This window comes from Nelumbo nucifera, chromosome 6 (assembly GCF_055504915.1).
Source record: "Nelumbo nucifera cultivar China Antique chromosome 6, China Antique-T2T, whole genome shotgun sequence".
NCBI lineage: Eukaryota > Viridiplantae > Streptophyta > Magnoliopsida > Proteales > Nelumbonaceae > Nelumbo > Nelumbo nucifera.
Window position 1 is genome coordinate 66,568,970 of NC_142654.1, and position 19,309 is coordinate 66,588,278.

Sequence of the window (19,309 nt, forward strand, 5' to 3'; positions counted from 1 at the left end):
TAGGGCTACAATAGTACAATTTGGGTTCGGCACAAGTTAGCAATTTACAATGCTTTAGGCTCAGGGCTTCAGTCAAGTTTTGACAAAAAAAAGCCAATCCCTAAACCACCCAAGTTGCATCCCTACCCAGAATTACGCACCAAAAGACAAACGTGAAAGGCAATTTCCGATAAACCTTGCGTTCCCAGTACTTTAAACTTTGGGCTGAGAAAGATGGAAGATTATATTCGGGAAGCAGCAATGGATCTAAGGATCTAACATTAGATCTTTTCCAGGAACCGGAGTTGTCCATAGACAATAGCAGCAGCCGTTTATGGCCAAAGCTAGAATTGGCGTGGATTGGATAATGAAAATGACGTTCATCCATGATTACCCTACAGGAGTAAATCTTACGCAACTAGAAGGCACAATGTTATATAGATTAACATTGACACAAGGATCTAGTAATCATCAACATGGTAATGCTCTGAAGCCAAAACAAAAAAGCCTGTACAGCAGTGAAAACGCAGCAGATTTCTACCTCTCCTAGGCCTTCTTATGGGCCCTTGCGGGACCCCTTCTAAGCCTTTTCAATACGACTCCTCTATGTTTTACATCCTGATTATCCTCCTCCAATGTACTTCTGTCCTCGTCACTATCACCTGATAAATCCAAACAAGAAGCCAAAAGTCAGAAGGATGTTATTTGTTGGGGAAAACTAACACCTACGGATGCAGGGCACAGGATCCATGTTGAACCATGACAGAGTGTTGCTCCTTGGTGTATACCAAATAGGAAAATTTTGTATTTTACACTTTTTATTCAGTTCCAAAAATATAAGGAACCTTTGTCATTTTTTTTTTCTTCAAAAAGTGGCCACTGACTCAAACCCACATTCTCACACTTCACTGAGCAATAGCCACTAGCTAAAATGTGTCTGATACATTAAATTTTTGGATAAAATTTGCCTTTTATGTCTAATTATCTAGGCATCAAATGCATTTATAACAATTCCAAATATTCTACAAAGTTTTCCAATTATATACAGTTCTATTCAATTTCTTCTTGCAAAAACCCGTCCAATTCATGAATTGCTGACAGTGTTCTATTATGCTTAAGTCTAAAAGTAGTTAATCGGATTACTAAAACAAAGCTCCTTTTGTTTTCTCCTTATCTCTCATGCAGCCCCAGATCCTATTCTTCCTAAAACGCAGAAATAAAAACCTCAAATTACTCAACCAACCTAGCATGCAGAAATGACAAAAAAAAAGTTCGTACTTCGAAAACCTACCTGATAATTTGTGTTCGGTGGTATGTACTTTCTGCATAGCTTCTTCACAAGTAGCATACTTCTGATCCAATTCATATCCAGATCTCTTTGCAGCTACAGTAATCACTCCAGGCTCAGCTAGTTCTTCAGGAGTTTTACAACTTCCATTGTAAGGCTCCAACTGGCAAAACCTACAGTCAAAACATTCCTGCTCACTAGTGCGCTAATAAACATTATACCAACAGATAAAAATAATTCACTTAGATGAAACCTATATCCCAGTTCAATATTTCTATTTCTTATGACTGACACTAATCCAGTACTACATATCATACAGAATGGCATTCTAGAAAGTACAAATAATTCCTATTTATTGTACAGTCATTCAATTTTCTAATGACCAAAGTATCTAAAGATAACAACCAACCATTGTTAAAAGATCCAAGCACCCTCACGAATGTATAACTACCAATCACGATTTTACAGAAATCTAGACAGAGAAAAATGATATGAATATACCATTCTTGAGGTAACTTCCTGGTATCAAAGCCACTTTCCAATTTCCTCCACTTTCTACATTTGTCACACTGCACCCACTCCTCATCAGGTTTGTAGCATGAATCACCCTTCACCTGGATTACCAAAGGGTTAAGGATAAAATATTAGCATGTGATGCTACCAATCAAAAAACAAAATAATAACTTACCAAAAAATGATTAAGAATCGTTGTTCATAGTTACCCGCAATGATAAAACAAAAGTTTACATCATGATTTACTTTGCAAGATGCAAAATCATACATCTAGAAATCATATTCAAATTAACCTAACCTCTAAAGCTTACATCATATTTTTATTTTTATTGTCTTTAGTAAAGGCATTAGGCACAACTAGCACCATGGTGGTGATTCTAATGATTGTAAACTATAAATCAGAATTGCACCAGGGAACACCAGGCAAAGAGAGGGGGGTAATATTTGAGTTGTATGCAATATAGAACTACAGAATTATTGCTAAAATTAAGTGAAGAATTCATCCTTCATTAAATTTTCAAATTCCATATACTCCAAAAGCTAAAAAGTTGACTATCTATAATCGAATTAAAATTTCAAATAATGGTTATTCACTTGTTTGGGCACAAGAAAGAGAAACTTAGTTGTGCATACTTTGCTTATAATGGATAATACATTAGGAACATCAGAGTGAGCAGTTAATTTGTTGAGTTGAATAGATATCATTAAAAATACAGAATGAAATGTTCAGCATATTTACATGTAAAGGTATGCATAATCTACTAAAATATGAATACTCACAAATATAGCCATGCTTTGTACTACAAAAATATATAAAAACTAGAGCATTCTCAGTACTTTTATCCCAATTCTCGAACTCCATATCATTCATATTATACATTTCACAAGAAAAATCATTTACTTTTTGTATCTTGATTGATTTAGTACATGGTACATTGTCGCTTGCTAACAGCATAGTGTTGCTGCCACATCTACACCTGATCATCCAACAATTACAAGCAACAGTGAGCCATAGCAAGAAACACCATGAAGGACATTTCACAGAAACTTGACTTTCTTGAGTTCTGAGGAAATGTGATTTTTAGATAACGGATTACCGAACAGAAGATTAGACCGTCTAACAAGAAACACTTAGTTGGAACTTATATGGCACCATTTTTCTAGGAAATGGCAATGCTACCAAACATGCCCATAGTTGGCAAGGCTTAGATGATGATTTTGACCATCTGATTCCACCATCCAAAGTATAATGTCTTGAAAATCATAAAATGCCATTACGCAGTCTTGGTCCCAGCAATCAGGAGTCTTGGGAGGGGTAGTGATGCAGTACGGCCCTCTACAGCAATAGAGGATATGACAGTACAAGTTGGGGTCATGCTATTTCAAGCAATAGAGCATACATAAGTACAATTTCTTCAATCTTCATCCTATCTCAAGGATTTATGAAAATACCTCCAATGGACTTATAAGTTGGGATCATGCTTCGATATTCTTGTATTACAAGTTAATAGAATAAAAGAGACAGTTTCACCTATACATCTCAAAATTAAAAAAGAACACTGGATCATGCACTAAAAATAAAAGAGACAGTTTCGCCTATACAAATATGAACACTGGATCATGCACTAAAAGCACTATTTACTTAAAGGTCAAATATTGAGTTGACACTCCACAAAGAAAATGAAGAATCAAAATTACCACAAGAATGAGGAAACACTGATAACATACCAAGAGAAGTGAATCGTAATTTTCATCCCAATATTTATCAGCTTCATTACCCAACCAACTCTCAAGTACAGCATAAGCTTCACAGTCCTGGAAACCTTGCTTATTGTTGTGCACCCAGACATGACCATTCCCATCACTCTGTAGAAATGCAACAAGGAAAGCATTAGGATGTAAACTTAGACATGCATGAGCTATTAAAATTGTCCACTTTTATTTCAAGTACTGCATTACACAAGATCCTCAGAAACTATGACTGAACTTTACATCCATGTGAGAACATAAATGTGAAAAGAGGAACAATTATTTCACTGTTGCTACTTCTATTTCCACTATTCCAATGAGTGTTTTAAAAGCACAAGGTGCAAAAAAGGCGTAAGGGCCAATTTAAAAAAGGCACAAAACTACAAAAAAAAAGGTAAAAAAAGTCAAATTTTCGAAAAAAAATGCCAAAAAACTTTTAAAAAATGCAAAAAATTCAAAAAAAATTAAACATAATGTTAATAAAAAATATACATAAATTTTAAAATAAATGTTTAAAAAAACCAATTATCTAAAATTAAAATACATAAACATAACATGTAAAGCGTATTCAAATGAAAATTTAAAAATAAAAGCAAACATATAAAGCATTTTCAAGCATGTAAAGTCCACAATCTCTCTCTTTTTTTTTTAATTGCATTGCTTCAAGTAGCTAATGTGATGTAAAACATATTGCATTCTTGATTCTATGAGTCGCTTTTGTACCACGCCCCTCAAGGCAAGCCCGAACAAGTCTATGTTAGGGTTTGAAATTCTTATTTCTCAAGACCAAATCAGCCCCCCACAACGTCCCACAGCACATCCCCGCCTTGTATTGGGAACATCTCCCGATGATAATCCCAGAAATGATGATGTCATCATTGGGAGATGTTCCCAATACACGGCGGTGATGTGTTGTGGGACGTTATGGGGGGCAATCTTGTGGGGGGCTGATTTGAACTCTTATTTCTCGCTCGCTTCGCTCTCTCACCGAAGTCCGAACAAGTCTATGTTGTTTATTCATTCATTCGAATAAAATATCTTCTTAAAAGGCAATTAAAGTTATGAAATCATTATTTTTCATGTGCAAAATAAGAATTTCAAACCCAAACATAGACTTGTTCGGGGGCTTGCCTCGAGGGGTGTGGTCGGGGGTCCAGGGGCGGAGCCCCCAACCCAGCCGTTAGACTCAAAAAAAGGCAAAAGGTGCACGCCTTTGAAAGGGGTGCACCTAGGACCTGGGCGAGGCGCATACCCCAAAATGTGCCTCGCCTGTGCGCCTAAGGCACGCCTTTTAAATCACTGATTACAATTCCTGTCACTATATAACTATATTTAAGTGGTTAGACAGTGATAGCAGATTCCATTTTTTACTTCTATTTCCACTATTATAATTGTAATCAGTGATTTAAAAGAACAAGTGTGCCTGTTTTTAAAAAGTGAGTGATTTGACAGCCACGAGAACAGAATCCTGTTGAGCACTTTTTCTTTGGACATCTGTCTCCTTTCAAAAAGTCTGTTATTTCTTTCACCCCACACTGCCCAGAACCAAGCCTCTATAAAGCCCTTCACATCAGCCGGGAAACACAACTTAACTACAAAAAGCTCCAGCAAACTTGCCTCCTAAGTAACAGTGCAGTATTAAATGGCTAGCAGTCTTCACATCAGTACAGACCTGATCCAGATGTTACTCGGGAAGAGAGAGGTATGCTCCCTTGATAGGCCATTGAAAAAGGATTTCACTGAGAATGAGACCGAATTCTCACACAACCATTTCCTTTTGTCCTCCCCTGTACCAGAGATCTTGGAGTGGTATGAAATCTGCGGCAAGTTTATCAAAGACTCCACCTCCCAAACGTTTAAATTCCTCCTGAACAGAGGGTTCCAGGTACAATGGGGTCATTATGGGGCCATCCCCACACCAGTAATCCTTCCAGAAAAGCACCCTATGGCAACTTTCCATTTCATATTTTATGCCCTTCAAAAACTGAGGATGAATTTTCTGGATTGCCTTCCATACTGAACAACTGTAGGAGAATCTTACCTCTTATGTCTCCTACTCCCTGTTACCAGATCCGCATTTTGAGACAACTAATCTTCTCCACAAACTGTCAGTGTGTTCATTGAATCTCCACAGCCATTCCCCTAATCCCTAGCTAAGCTGTGTTAACATCCTTCACCAATCTTATCCCTAAACCCCCCTTGGCCCTGGAGGTGCAGATTTTCTTCCAATTTACCAGATGACATTTAGATTCCTCCTTCCAACCCCTCCATAAGAAGTCTCTCATATTTTTTCTAACATTGCAACCCATTTAGCTGGAATTGGGAATAAAACTGCGTTTTTTTTTTTGGCAAAGCTTCGTTTTTTTTATTAATCATACTGCACAACAACAGTTAAGCAACTTTTCTGTAAGAAATACGTTTGGTAGAGATAATGCTGATGTGACATGGTCATAATACAGAGCCATTCCAAATGCTTCCTAGTTACTCTTGCCCAGCCCAATGACTGCAATCCCAGGTTTACTCTAAATTGTGCCAAAAATGTGACACATGTAAGGAGTTCAGCTTACTGTTTGGTTGTTCCTTACTACGATATCCAGTTTAACAATGAACCAGACAGCTGATCCAACCATTCAATGCTTTTGTATATTTAAAAGTCAGAAAGAACATTCATGTCTATGGAAATTCCCAAGCATAACCTGAATTCAGTAATACAACTAAAAGATTTAGCCTCTAGGTTGGAATCATTATCATCATTTTTAAGGCTATGGCCCCATAAATCTAGTGCCAAAGTGCTAGAGTGGATGGTAACACAACCTTCATAAAAGAAACAGCTGAAATGAAATCTAATGACCTTGAAAAGTAAAACAGCAAGGAGAAACTTTGCCAGAGATAATTATTTCAGAAAAGAATATCCTACCATTACATTTGTAACATCTATGACACCAATTATGCCTCGGCCCATGTCTGCATTATGAACCATTCCACCAACCCTTTTATAGGCCTACAAAATGGGAAATTTTGATCACAGAGAAAATTTAAATTTTACGCTTTCTTGAGAAGTTTTGATCGCAAAGAGAGAATCATACCTCAATCAAGCGGCCATGCCAGTACAAAAATATTCCACAATTCACCCGCTCCCACTCTTTTTGACAGCGTCCAACAGTCAAGCTAACAGGTTTTCCCATTATCTCGCCTTTTACAATCTTAGTCTTACTTAGGAACTTTGCCAGGGGTCGACTTTTAACCTGTCAAAAAGATATTGTAAAAAGAATAAAAAAACAAAATTCTATTTGAAGCAGTATAGTATATGCAAAGCATATAACAAGGAACAAGGACTTACTAATGAACCTTGAACACTTATCTTCATTCGTGGATCTAAAAAGATGACTTCCAAGTAAGATCGAAGTGAATAATCTAATGGAACCTTTAAATAAGACAACAAAATCAGAGGACCATATCAATGCATAAAAAAGTATAAGCACGAAGTTCAACGAATTTCAATATAAAAATATCATATTAAAAGAACATCAAATTATACAAAGATGAAAAGAACTATACAGTTATTAGATATTCTTCCATTAGAAAAGTAATGCTTCAGAATCCCTTGGAAAATAATTTCATTAATGAAAAAAATGGATTACTGACCATTTTGCTAATTTGGCCAGGACGAGACCTGATCCGTCTAGAACGAATTAGTATATCACATTTGTTGGAGGAGCTTTCCCCACTCTTCCCAGATTGCCATTCCAAACAATAATCCGATCCCCATTCATCTAAATTCCATATGTATATTTGTGTTCCTGTGCCTTCAGCATTAAATAATGCTGATTTTTCACCAATAAAATACTCATTGAAAGGTGAGTAGTTTCTAATACATTTCAAGTTATACTCTGCCAAAGCTTCAGACTGAACACTTGTGTCCCTTTCCATGAATTGCCCCTGTCTGCAGTAGCTTATAATAGGAATTTCCACATTCTGCATTAAAACCAGAATATGAACATCTAGATGAAAGTAAAACCCTTAAGCACATACGTGACAAAATCTAATGGTTCTTACATCTCTCCCTGCATTTAATGATTGTGAAAGAAAAGCTACAGATCTGGAGTTACTAGTCTGGGTAAGAACAATAGCATCCCGGCCAAGCCTCATGGCTCCAGTCTGTGAAATCAAAATTTCAACATCAATGGTCAGTTTAACAGAAAGGTACATCATACAATAAAAAAAAACCTGCTAAAACACCAATAAAATGTGCACTTCCAGAAGACCATAACATTGTTTTTCAATCAGCTACCCACAAGTACTGAACACACAATAAGTGTGAGACACCTGTCCAGCAAGCATATGCAGCAACTTACATGTGTGAGATAAAAGCAGTCACTCCAACCACCCCCATCAACAACAATATCCCCAACAAGACCAAATCAGGAAAAAAAATCAAACCAAAATCCAACAAAGACACATTTCTGCATTTCTTTATCAACAAATAAGGACCACCAATCAGAATTAAACAACATGAGTTCACTCTAAAAATGATCCATAACCACAACCCACAAAGGAACACTGCCACCTCACATTTTGAAAACACCAACCATCAACTTCTCACAAATGATCACCTAAAAACAGTCAGCTCCCCTTGTATACCTGATGGTGCTCACAAATTATCGACTCAAATCCTTGACTTTCAACCACATCTAAATAAAACAAAATTCTTCAATTTTCTGTCATCAACCCTACAAGTCACTAGAAACATGTATTCAATTCACTATATGATTAACATGTACAATAGTCTTATATATACACAACTCCCAACTAAAATAGTAAACTCTTAATTGAACTAAAACTTCCTAAAAAATCACATTCAATAAAAAGGAAATCATTTCAGACACAAAAACTCAAAATCATCTTTTCTGAGGTGAGCCATAACTAGATCTCCTTCTTGGAACACCTTGTGCCTATGTTTGTCTACTACCTCATTGTATTTCGCATTAGATTCCTCTGGTAGCATCTTGACGTCTTTGAAGAAAACTGAAGAAAATAGACCTTGAGAGTTCGGCAATGAGGGTTTTGAGAGTTCGGCAATGAGGTTTTGAGAGTTCGGCAATGAGGTTTTGAGAGTGAGAGTTTCAAACATTACTCCCTCTCAGCACCCTAACACTATTTTATTAAGATAAATTTGAATAATTACAAGGAGGCCCTTAGTTGGGCAAGAAATTACAAAGAACATAACATAGAAAGGATGGGCCCGGAATAAGGCCCATTACAGAAAAGAACATAAACAATAAGAAAGAATAAACAGCCTATGGGCCATTCGGCCCATCTTCTCTACACACCCCCTCAAGCTGAGCATAGATGTCTACCATGCCAAGCTTGCTAGTATCATGCTGAAGTTTTGCCTTGAGAATGCCTTTGGTGAGAAAATCTGCCAATTGTCCTTCAGATGAGATGAAAGGAAGACATACTTCACTCGAAGAGACCCTTTCTCTAATGAAGTGTCGATCAACTTCAATATGCTTAGTTCTATCATGTTGCACTGGATTGCGAGCAAAGTTGATGGCAGCCTGATTATCACAGTACAACATCATTGGCTTGTCATGTTCAACCCCAAGTTCCTTCATCAATGATTTTAGCCATAATAGTTCAGAAACTCCATGTGCCATGGCCCTGTATTCTGCTTCAGCTGAAGACCGAGCAACAACCGATTGTTTCTTGCTTCTCCAAGAAACAACATTACCAGCCACCAAGCTGCAATACCTAGAAGTAGATCTTCTGTCATCAATGTTTCCGGCCCAGTCAGCATCGGTGTAGGCTTCAAGTTTCATATGACCATGAGTGTCTCGGGGAGCATGCATGAATTGGCTAATGCAACTGACTACATATGCAATATCTAGCCGAGTCATGCATAGGTACAGAAGTTTCCCAAGAAGTCTCTGGAAGATTCCTTTGTCTTCTAACAATGTCCCATCTGAGGTAGAGAGTTTATGACTCATATCAATAGGAGTAGCAACTGGTCTAACACCCATCTTTCCAGTTTCAGAGAGCAAGTCAAGAACATACTTCCTTTGGGAGATAAGAATCCCATCCTTGGATCGAGCAACTTCTATGCCGAGGAAGTATCTCAGATCCTCCAAATCTTTAATCTCAAACTCTGTATAGAGGAAAGATTTTAGATCATGAATTCCTGAAACATCATTACCAGTCACTACAATATCATCTACATATACAATGAGGTATACTGCCAAAGGTCCACTCCTCTTCGCAAAAAGAGTATGATCAGACTGTGTCTGCACATAACCAAAGTTAACAAGTGTTGTTCTAAATCTCTCAAACCATGCTCTAGGGAACTGTTTTAGTCCATAAAGGGATATCTTCAGCCTGCATACCTTTCCTTTCATATCAGTTCCGTACATCCCTGGAGGAAGAGACATATAAACCTCCTCATGTAATTCACCATTCAGAAATGCATTCTTCACATCCAATTGATAAAGGGGCCAATCAAAGTGAGCAGCTAAAGATAGAATAACCCTCACAGATGTCATCTAGGCAATAGGTGCAAAGGTCTCCAAATAATCAATCCCATATGTCTGTGTATAGCCTTTTGCAACCAGCCTGGCCTTGTACCTTTCAATGGTGCCATCAGCTCGATATTTGATAGTAAAGACCCACTTGCAACCGACTGGATCCTTTCCTTCAGGCAAATCAACCACTTCCCATGTGTCATTCTTGTGTAGGGCATCAATTTCAGACCTCATAGCATCCCTCCATTCTGAAATATTAAGAGCTTCTGACACAGACTTGGGAATAGGGTTAGAAGCGACAAAAGATAGATAGGCAAAGTATGAAGGAGAAAGCAACCTGTAAGAAAGGTGCTTGGAAATGCAGTGAGCAATGCACTTCCGTTTTCCTTTCCTAACAGCAATGGGAATATCAAGGTCAGGGAAGGATGACTCCAAGGGTGCTGAAACTGTACCTGTTGTCTCATCTGTGACTGGAAGTGTATGAGGCTCGTGTGTTGTAGGAGAAACAACCTGCTCATTTCTGGATCTTTGCCTTTGATACACCTTGGGATTGAGGATAGGACGAGGAGGTAAAGGTGGAAGAACACTGGGACAGGGAGAATGGAACGACTGATCCGCCCTTGATTCATTTGAAGGAGAAGCAGACTCATCAAAAGACTCAATTGGGACAGGAAGAGGAAGAGCAAACACCTATGACAAATCCTCCCCCTGTGGACAATGTCCATCCGGAGAGGAACCATAAAAGGGAGAAAGCTCATCAAAGGTGACATCCATTGAGACATACCGAGAGCCAATCTTTGGATCAAAACAACAATAACCCTTCTGTGTGGGGGAATAACCAAGGAAAATACACTTGTGGGCTTTGGGTTCAAATTTATGCCTTTGGACACTTGGAACATGTACATAACAGGTGTTGCCAAAGACACGAAGAGGAATAGGAAAAAGATCCTTGTCCGAATGAAGGAGATTGAAGGGAGACTTAAACCCTAAAACCCTGGATGGCATACGGTTTATAAGGTAGGTGGCTGTGAGAACGGCATCACCTCAAAACCTTGTAGGAACATGTGAGGCAAATAAGATACTTCTTGCAACTTCAACAATATGCCTATTTTTCCTCTCAGCAACTCCATTTTGTTATGGGTCCTAACACAGGAGCTTTGATGAATAACCCCCATGTCAGAGAGATAGTAGGATAGGTTCTTCTCAAAATATTCTTTTGCATTGTCAAATCTGAAAATTTTAATCCTGGTATCAAATTGGGTTAGAACAAATTCATGGAATTGTCTTACAAGTCTTGGAATTTCATCACGGGATTTCATCAGGAATATCCAAGTGAACCGAGAAAAGTCATCAATAAACAATATAAAATATTTGTAGCCACCCTTGGAGGGTAAGTGGTAAGGCCCCCACACATCAGAGTGCACAATATTAAAAGGAAAAGATCTTTTATTGCTCAAAGGATAATTGTTTCTACAATGCTTTTATAACTCACAAGACTCACAATGAAGACTGGACAAACTAATTCCCTAAAACAGATGAACCAAACGACGATGACACAACATAATCTGACTAATAGACTCTGAAGAAACAGACCCGAAAGCAACATTCCCAGGATGATCAACGCATTGTCCCGGAGTATCAAGTAGGTATATTCTGTTCGCCTCATGGCCACTCCCAATCACCTTTTGAGACTCCAGATCCTGAAAAACACAGTAGGAAGGAAAGAAGGTTACACAACAATTTAGTGACTTGGTTAAACTACTTACAGACAAAAAAATTGTATTTAGTCTAGGTACATGGAGGGCAGAAGGTAGGAATAAGAAATTTGTAGCCTTGATGGTTCCCTTGCCAGAAATAGGGGCAAGTGAACCATCAGCTAAAGTGATTTTATCACGTCCAGGAAGCAATTCATATGAAACAAACAAGGTAGAAAGGTTGGTCATATGATCAGAAGCACTTGAGTCAATAATCCAAGGGATCTTAAGATTACCTGAAGTGGTTGCATGATTGGCAGAAGCCCTTATACCTGAATGAGCAAATGCAGAAGAAGCTGAATTTCCTGAAGGGTTGGAAGAAGAAGTCACATCCTCTAGATGACTGATCATCTTCCCAAACTTTTCATATTCTGCTTTCATGGCTGCCAACTGTGCACAAGCAGACATCTCTTCAGTATAGTACTTATCACTATCTGGCCCAGCAGCCACATTTGCACTTCTTGTCCTTTTACTATCATGTTTTTTTCTGAAACCGAATGGGAACAAGATTAAGATGTAATTTCCAGCACTTGTCTTTGGTGTGCTTCGGCTTCTTGCAGTACTCACATACAACTTCTTTCTTTCCTGAGCCACTAGATGTCCCAACAACACCTTTGGGTTTAACCCCCATATTCGCAAAGTGATCACTAATACCAACCCCTTGAACCTGAACAACCTTTTTGCTCTCTTCACTGCTCACCAAAGCATAAGCTTGTGACAATGAGACACTCTCCTTGGAAAGAATATTTTGTTTTGTGATATCATATTCTGGGTTTAGTCCGGTTAAGAACTCAAACACCCTGTTCCTTTCAACCAGTTTTCTGTAAGTCTCTGCATCATTGGTGGTGTCCCAAGTTACAGCTTCTATTAGGTCAATTTCTTGCCACAGAGACTTCAGGGTTGAGAAGTATACAGCTAAAGGTTTCTCCCCTTGCCTTAAATTCTTCACGTCACTTCTCAATTTATAGGCTCTAGCCACATTTAGTTTTTGGGAATAGGTTTTTGCAACACTATCCCAAATTTCCTTTGCTGAATTCATCCATAGGTAGTGTTGGCTAATTTATGGCTGCATTGAGTTCACAAGCCACCCAATGACAGTGTAATTTTCTTGCATCCACTTCTCGTAGGATGGATTATCTTCTGGGGGAGCCTTCTTTCCCGGAAATAAACCCCCACTTTCCTCTACTACATATATAAATCTTTACCGATTGTGACCATGCCAGATAATTAGTCCCATCTAGTTTAACTGTGGTCACAGTCAATAAAGAATCACCTGGAGTCCCCTGAACCAGTCCACATTCAGCACCATTCTTGTTTTCAAATTCTGAGGAGTTCATCATGTAAACACTTCAAATATGATTTCAGATGACTTCTACAAGTGTACCGAATGAGGATGAGCAAGGACTGAGTTCAACCAACCTCAAGACAGCAATACACAAGGCCAAACTACACTCGGAAGTTGCAAGAACCAAGACTGAAGTAGAACCTTGGTTCGGCCTTCAAGAAGTAATAAGAAAACTTCTAAGCACTGTGCACTCAATCGAAGTTCCTTTTCTAATCAGGGACTTCAAGGTAATCACCAAAAAGTAGCCAAGAAGAGTAAATACCAGTCCGTATTGATGAAGAGGCTTTTTTACAAACACAGTGTGGGCAATAGAGAAGACCCCACTGTCAAAGGTGAAAAAAGTCTCAAGAACAGTCCGTACAGGCCCCCAAAACACAGCCAAAAAGAAGCAACAATTTGCAGCACAGAATCCAAGGGTGTTTCAGCAGTTTTGACAGTCCAAAAAGGAGTGAAAACAACCCAGAAATCTCTAGGTTAAACCAGATTAAAAGACAGCCGAATAGCTGTACAGAAACAACCCAGAAATTTCGGACACTTCAACAGTCCAAACACAGAAAAATAATCTAGAAATCTGAGCACAACTTACAATATTTAAGCTTCAAATCAGAAACCAAGCTGTTTCCCTTTTTTCTCTGATTCTTCCTGGCCACTGAACCACTTCTCCAAGAGATTTGAGTCTTGGGCACCTTCCAATGACCTCCAAGAATCAGGAAACACGAGCTGAAGCTTCCAGCCCTAGAATACTGAAGTTCAGGCCTGCTCTGATACCATGAAGAAAACTGAAGAAAACAAACCTTGAGAGTTCGGCAATGAGGGTTTTGAGAGTGAGAGTTTCGAACATTACTCCCTCTCAGCACCCTAACACTATTTTATTAAGATAAATTTGAATAATTACAAGGAGGCCCTTAGTTGGGCAAGAAATTACAAAGAACATAACATAGAAAGGATGGGCCCGGAATAAGGCCCATTACAGAAAAGAACATAAACAGTAAGAAAGAATAAACAGCCTATGGGCCATTCGACCCATCTTCTCTACAGTCTTCACGGATGAAGTGTATGCAGTCTAATAATTGACTTGCTAGTAATGTTAATTCTCGGAAGCTTGGGTAGGGCAATACGTCAAGGGTGTCCCTTGGCGTGCATCCGTACATCATCTCAAATGGTGACTTGCCTATGGTTCTCTTCATGGAGGTGTTGAAAGAGAACTCAGCTTGATCCAAGGAAGAATCCCACTGCTTAAGTTGTGTTTACCACCTCCATTTGTCGAAATTTTTTAAGGTGACATGTGTTGTTGTATTGCAATGACATGTCAAACCACCTCCATAATGTATGCCAGAAGTGACTAAGAAATTTGGTATCCTATTAAATATCACAATCTCTCTAAAGAATTGGACACATTCACTAAACCTGATGAACACAATCTCCAATCTTCGAGAACTTATCAACCACAAGTACGGAGTTCAAGCCACATTGAACACAAGGACAAAATCCATAGACACATCCTCCAGGGATCATTTGGAACTTACAATGGTGTATATGGACTTATGTTTTGGCTCAATCCTTTAGCTACTTGGCATATAGGATGTTAATTTATAAAGTTAGCCGATAAGGGCTGTTTTTTTTATGAATGTCAGTAGGGTCTGTTTGTTATTGTTTCTTTTTCTTTTGTCCTCTATTTATTATTTCTTTGTTTTATTAAGACCAGTTCATGGACCGGACTCAAGCTTGGCTTTTGCTAAAATTTGATAGGCCCTGACCCGAAGCTTGAGCCCCCCACAGTGTAAAGGCCCGAAGCCTGGCCCGTGAATAGGATCAGTTCTCTATTAAGTCAGGTGTAGTTATGTAATTTCAAATTTAATATAATAAAAATAGAGCTGGGCAGAAGTTAGAGTTAGTTCCTTGCTCTCTACTACTTTCAGCCCTTCTTCAACTTCTCTTTCTCTCTTTTCCATCTACTCTGAGTGTCGCTGGATAGATTTTGGACTCATCCCTTTTATTTAACTACATTTTAGGTCTGATCACGTAAGACATTGCCGCAACTTAAGTTGCTTTCTTAAAGAGCATCGGAAATGCACAATATGTTTCCTCTGAAGAAAAATCATCCTGAATAACCCCCATTGTATCAAGTAATGTTGTCACTGCATTCAATAGAGCATGGCAACGTGTAATTCTAGATCATAGGTTGATCACATCTTCTTGGCATCACTTAGATTCTCACTAAAGAATGCTACCGACCAGCCTTTTTTAGAATACTCCTCCAATGCCTATGTAGGATGCTTCATCTCTCCATTGAAACCTTCCTTTCTTCATACATTCTAGAATGGGCGCAACAATGCTGCTAAAATTTCTTCACACATTCTATAAGGTTGCAAAAGGAGTGGTCACTCCCTTAAAGCTCATACCATTTCTAGATCAACTTGTATGCCTTCAACACTATCAACATAACCCAAAAAGACTAAGCTATCAGTTATGAAACTGCACATTTTCAAGTTATAATATACAGCTTCTTCTCCTTGAGAATTGTTAGTGGCCACCTTTCCAAAGTATCATCAAAGTAAACCACAACAAAATTATTACCAAATGGTAACAATTCCTGATTCATCAACTGCATGAATTTGTTCAGGGCATTGGAAAACCTGAATGACATCACCAACCATTCACACATGGGGTTGACAATGGGGCGGGTTTGGGGAGGGTTCTGTAAATTCTAGACCTTACCCTCCCCGCATTCAAGGGTACGGGTGGGTTGGGTTTAGAAGCCATGTCTAATTTTCTATTATTTCTTGTTATATATAAGCAATAGTAGAAAACTGCAGAATCAAAGAATTTGTAAAGAAAAGAGATGTTTCCTGAAGAAGAAGAAGAGACTGAGAAAGAAAAACAGAGCAATCCGTTCTACCCACCCTCCTCACTAGTATTTATACTTTTAATTAAAAAAGGGTACAATGACTAATGTTGAGTTTTGGGCTGATTTCCATCATGCAGCCCTAAATCAGCCAACAACATGATGAGGTAAAGAGCTGATCGATGACTTTAGGTAAGCCCAGTTTTTGGATTTTTTGGTGGGTTTGCAATCCCTTGTAGCTGGTCTAGGGTTTAGCACCAAAATCAAGAAGAACTAGAGAAAGGGGAAGAGACCTGATTTAGGACTTTCAATTTTAACCTAGGAAGTGGCACTCAGGTTTTTTAGGGTTTCTTGATGTTTTCTTAAGAGAGCGGTTCAAGTCCCAACCTTTTTGAAGGCCTTTGGAGGGAGCAGTAGCCGCTTCTCTTTCTTCTCCTGCTCCCACGGAGAAGGGAATCTTAGGAGGAAGGGGCTTCTAGGTACCAAAAAGGTGTTTGAGGTTTCTAAAGGAGATAAATCTCTTTCTTTTCATCTCAAATTGATTTCCTAATCTGTGCTCTGGGAGTTATGGAGGGTTGTGGAGTTGAAAACAAATTTGCATTCGAAATGAGACCAGGTGGAGGAGGTGCTAATGATCTCTTTGGGGTTGGGACCATCACTATAGTCAAGTTGGATGGTACAAACTACTTAGGTCACAATTTGCAAAGGTGTCCATTGGAGCTCATGGAAAATTGGGGTATTTCACCGGTGAAGAAAAGAAACTTGAGACTAACTACTCCCGATGGGTACAGGAAAACTAAATGGTGATGACTTGGTTGTACAATTCCATGTTACCCCATATAAGTAAGAACTTTCTATGGGCTAACATAGCTAAGGAGATTTGGGATGTAGTAGTAGAAACTTATTCACAAAATGAGAATGTTGCTAGAACCTACTAGCTAAGAAACCAGGTGATTGCTACTAGGCAGGGAGATAAGTCTGTTGCCATTTATTTTTCAGCCCTCAAAACCTTTTGGCGGGAGATAGATCATTTGGAGACTGTGGTTTGGGGAAGTAGCAAAGATGCAACAACTTATTAGAAGCTGGTAGAGAAGAATAGGGTTTTTTAGTTTCTAGCAGGACTTAACTCTGAATATGACATTGCATGACAACACATTCTTTCCCGAGACTGTGTAACTCTCTCTCAGGCATATGCCTTTGTGTTTGGAGATGAGAGTAGGAGAAATGTGATGATGAGTAACGTAGGCCTTGAGCAGTCAACTATGGTTAGCACAACGAAGCCTAATTCGAGTGGGGATAAGGATGGAAATGAACTGATGAAGGAGGACAAGAAGGATCTGATTTGTGACTACTGTAAGAAACCTAAACATACTAGAGATACCTATTGAAAGCTTTACTCACAGCTTCTCTAGAGTCTGTTGCAGTAGCTGCAGTGAATATGGCAGTGATTGGTGATTTATCAGCTTCTCTAGAGTTTGTTGCAGCAATTGCAGTGAGTAGAACTGTTCATGGGTCAAGTAGCTCGACGGGTCAGCCCGACCCGACCTGATCTAAGTCTGGCTTGGACAAGATTTCAGACCCACGGGCTCGAGCTTGGGCCTAAAACATCGGGCCCGACCTTTTTCAGGCTGGCCTCGAGTTTTCTCAAAAAAGCCCAGCCTGAGCCCAAGCGCAATTTGATAATGTATTATATAATAAAAATATATTTTATGTAATAAAAAATACATGTAATATATTTTTCTTTATTATTCTTTTCTTTTTCAAGTAATAGTGAGATCTTTCATTGTCTTTTAGGTTTTGAGGTCTTTTAATATAAATAAAAAAGTTTTTAAATGAATAAAAAAGAACAAAATAATATTTTTTCCAAATTAATGGTTGGGCTCAGGCTTTGAGCTCAAGACCTAGGCCCAATGGTCAGGCCGGGCTTGGGCCTGAGCATATTCTGTTGATGTAAAGGAAAAGCCCGGCCCATGAACAAGTCTAGCAGTGAGGACCGAATTGGAGAGATATGGGTAGTTTCTGAATTAGAGGGACACAGCTAGTTCTAGCTCTTTATCAGGTGGACAATAAGGTGTAGGTGGATCAGGAGGTAGGCATTCTACTTCGTTTGCACATACAGGTAGTTCACATGCCACTACAAATTAAGCATCCACTACAGGTAAAGGGGGACCCCTGGATTATAGACTCAGGAGCCTCAAAACATATGACAAATATTTCCACCATTTTCTCCTCATACCACCTTTACTCTAGCAGCGATAAAGTTTCCACATTGGATGGATCACATGTTCCCGTTACTGGTAAAGGGTCTGTCAAGATAACCAATACCATTACCCTACCTTCTGACCTTCATGATCCTAGACTGAGCACTAATCTTATACCGATTAGTAGCTTGACAAAGAATTTGAACTATTCAGTTATAATTTCTCCTAGTTATTGTGTTTTGTAGGATCTAGAATCAAAAAGGACGATTGGGAGTGGTCATGAGGTGAATGGAATCTATCTTCTTAACGCGCTTTCCAATCATTAGAGCCATCATGTCAACGAGAACGTTGAGTCAGAGTTAGTGGATCAGATTATGCTTTGGCATAATCAATTAGGGAATTTGCCTTTTGCTTCTTTGCGTTTTTTGTTTCCAAAATTGTTTGCGTCTATCAGTTTGTCTTGCTTGGAGTGTGAGGGTTGCCAACTTGGAAACAATTGTAGACATTCCTTTAAGCAAGCAATAAAAGATGTTATTCTATTTTTGTTATTGTTCTACCGATGTGTGGGAGCCATACTGATACTCTTGGATATATTTTATGAGATCCTGTGATGAGGTATCGTTTTTGGTTCAATAGTTCCATCAAAAGGTGTTGACGCAGTTTCGGGTACGAGTGAAAGTGTTTAGATCAAATAGTGCCAAGGAATACTTTGAAAAAAACCTAGCATCATACCTATTGAAGCATGCAATAGTCCATCAAAGTAGTTGTACATACACTCCACAACAAAATGGTGTAGCAGAAAGGAAGAATAGACATATTGTGGAAGTAGCAAGAAGCATGATATTGAACTCTACAGTTCCAATTCGTTTTGGGGGTGATGCAGTTCTTACAACAGTATTTTTGATTAACCGGATGCCTTCACGTGTCCCTGGATATAGCACTCCGTTTAGCCTTCTTCTTCCTAAGGGGGAGATGTTCCATATTAGGGTTTTTGGATGTGTATGCTTTGCCCATGTTCTTGGTCCCACCACTTAGAGCTAGACCCTAAGGCGAAGAAGTGTGTATTCCTTGGGCAGGAAATCAAAAGGGGTATTGTTGTTATGATTCAATCTCTGAGAGC

General features: G+C 38.8%; 1 protein-coding gene across 1 annotated transcript in view; it reads right to left on the bottom strand.

Annotated features, from left to right (window-relative positions):
• Positions 1 to 316: 316 nt before the first annotated feature.
• LOC104606855 (uncharacterized) overlaps positions 317 to 19,309 on the bottom strand; it is a 73,217-nt gene continuing 54,224 nt past the window's right edge. Inside the window, exons 9-17 of the mRNA XM_088890409.1 lie at positions 7,586 to 7,687; positions 7,175 to 7,504; positions 6,870 to 6,953; positions 6,616 to 6,774; positions 6,447 to 6,530; positions 3,509 to 3,646; positions 1,769 to 1,881; positions 1,271 to 1,440; positions 317 to 641 (exon numbers count right to left, since the gene is read on the bottom strand). Coding sequence (XP_088746535.1) covers positions 526 to 641; positions 1,271 to 1,440; positions 1,769 to 1,881; positions 3,509 to 3,646; positions 6,447 to 6,530; positions 6,616 to 6,774; positions 6,870 to 6,953; positions 7,175 to 7,504; positions 7,586 to 7,687 — 1,296 coding nt within the window. The 3' untranslated portion in view covers positions 317 to 525. The remainder of the gene's footprint in view (positions 642 to 1,270; positions 1,441 to 1,768; positions 1,882 to 3,508; positions 3,647 to 6,446; positions 6,531 to 6,615; positions 6,775 to 6,869; positions 6,954 to 7,174; positions 7,505 to 7,585; positions 7,688 to 19,309) is intronic.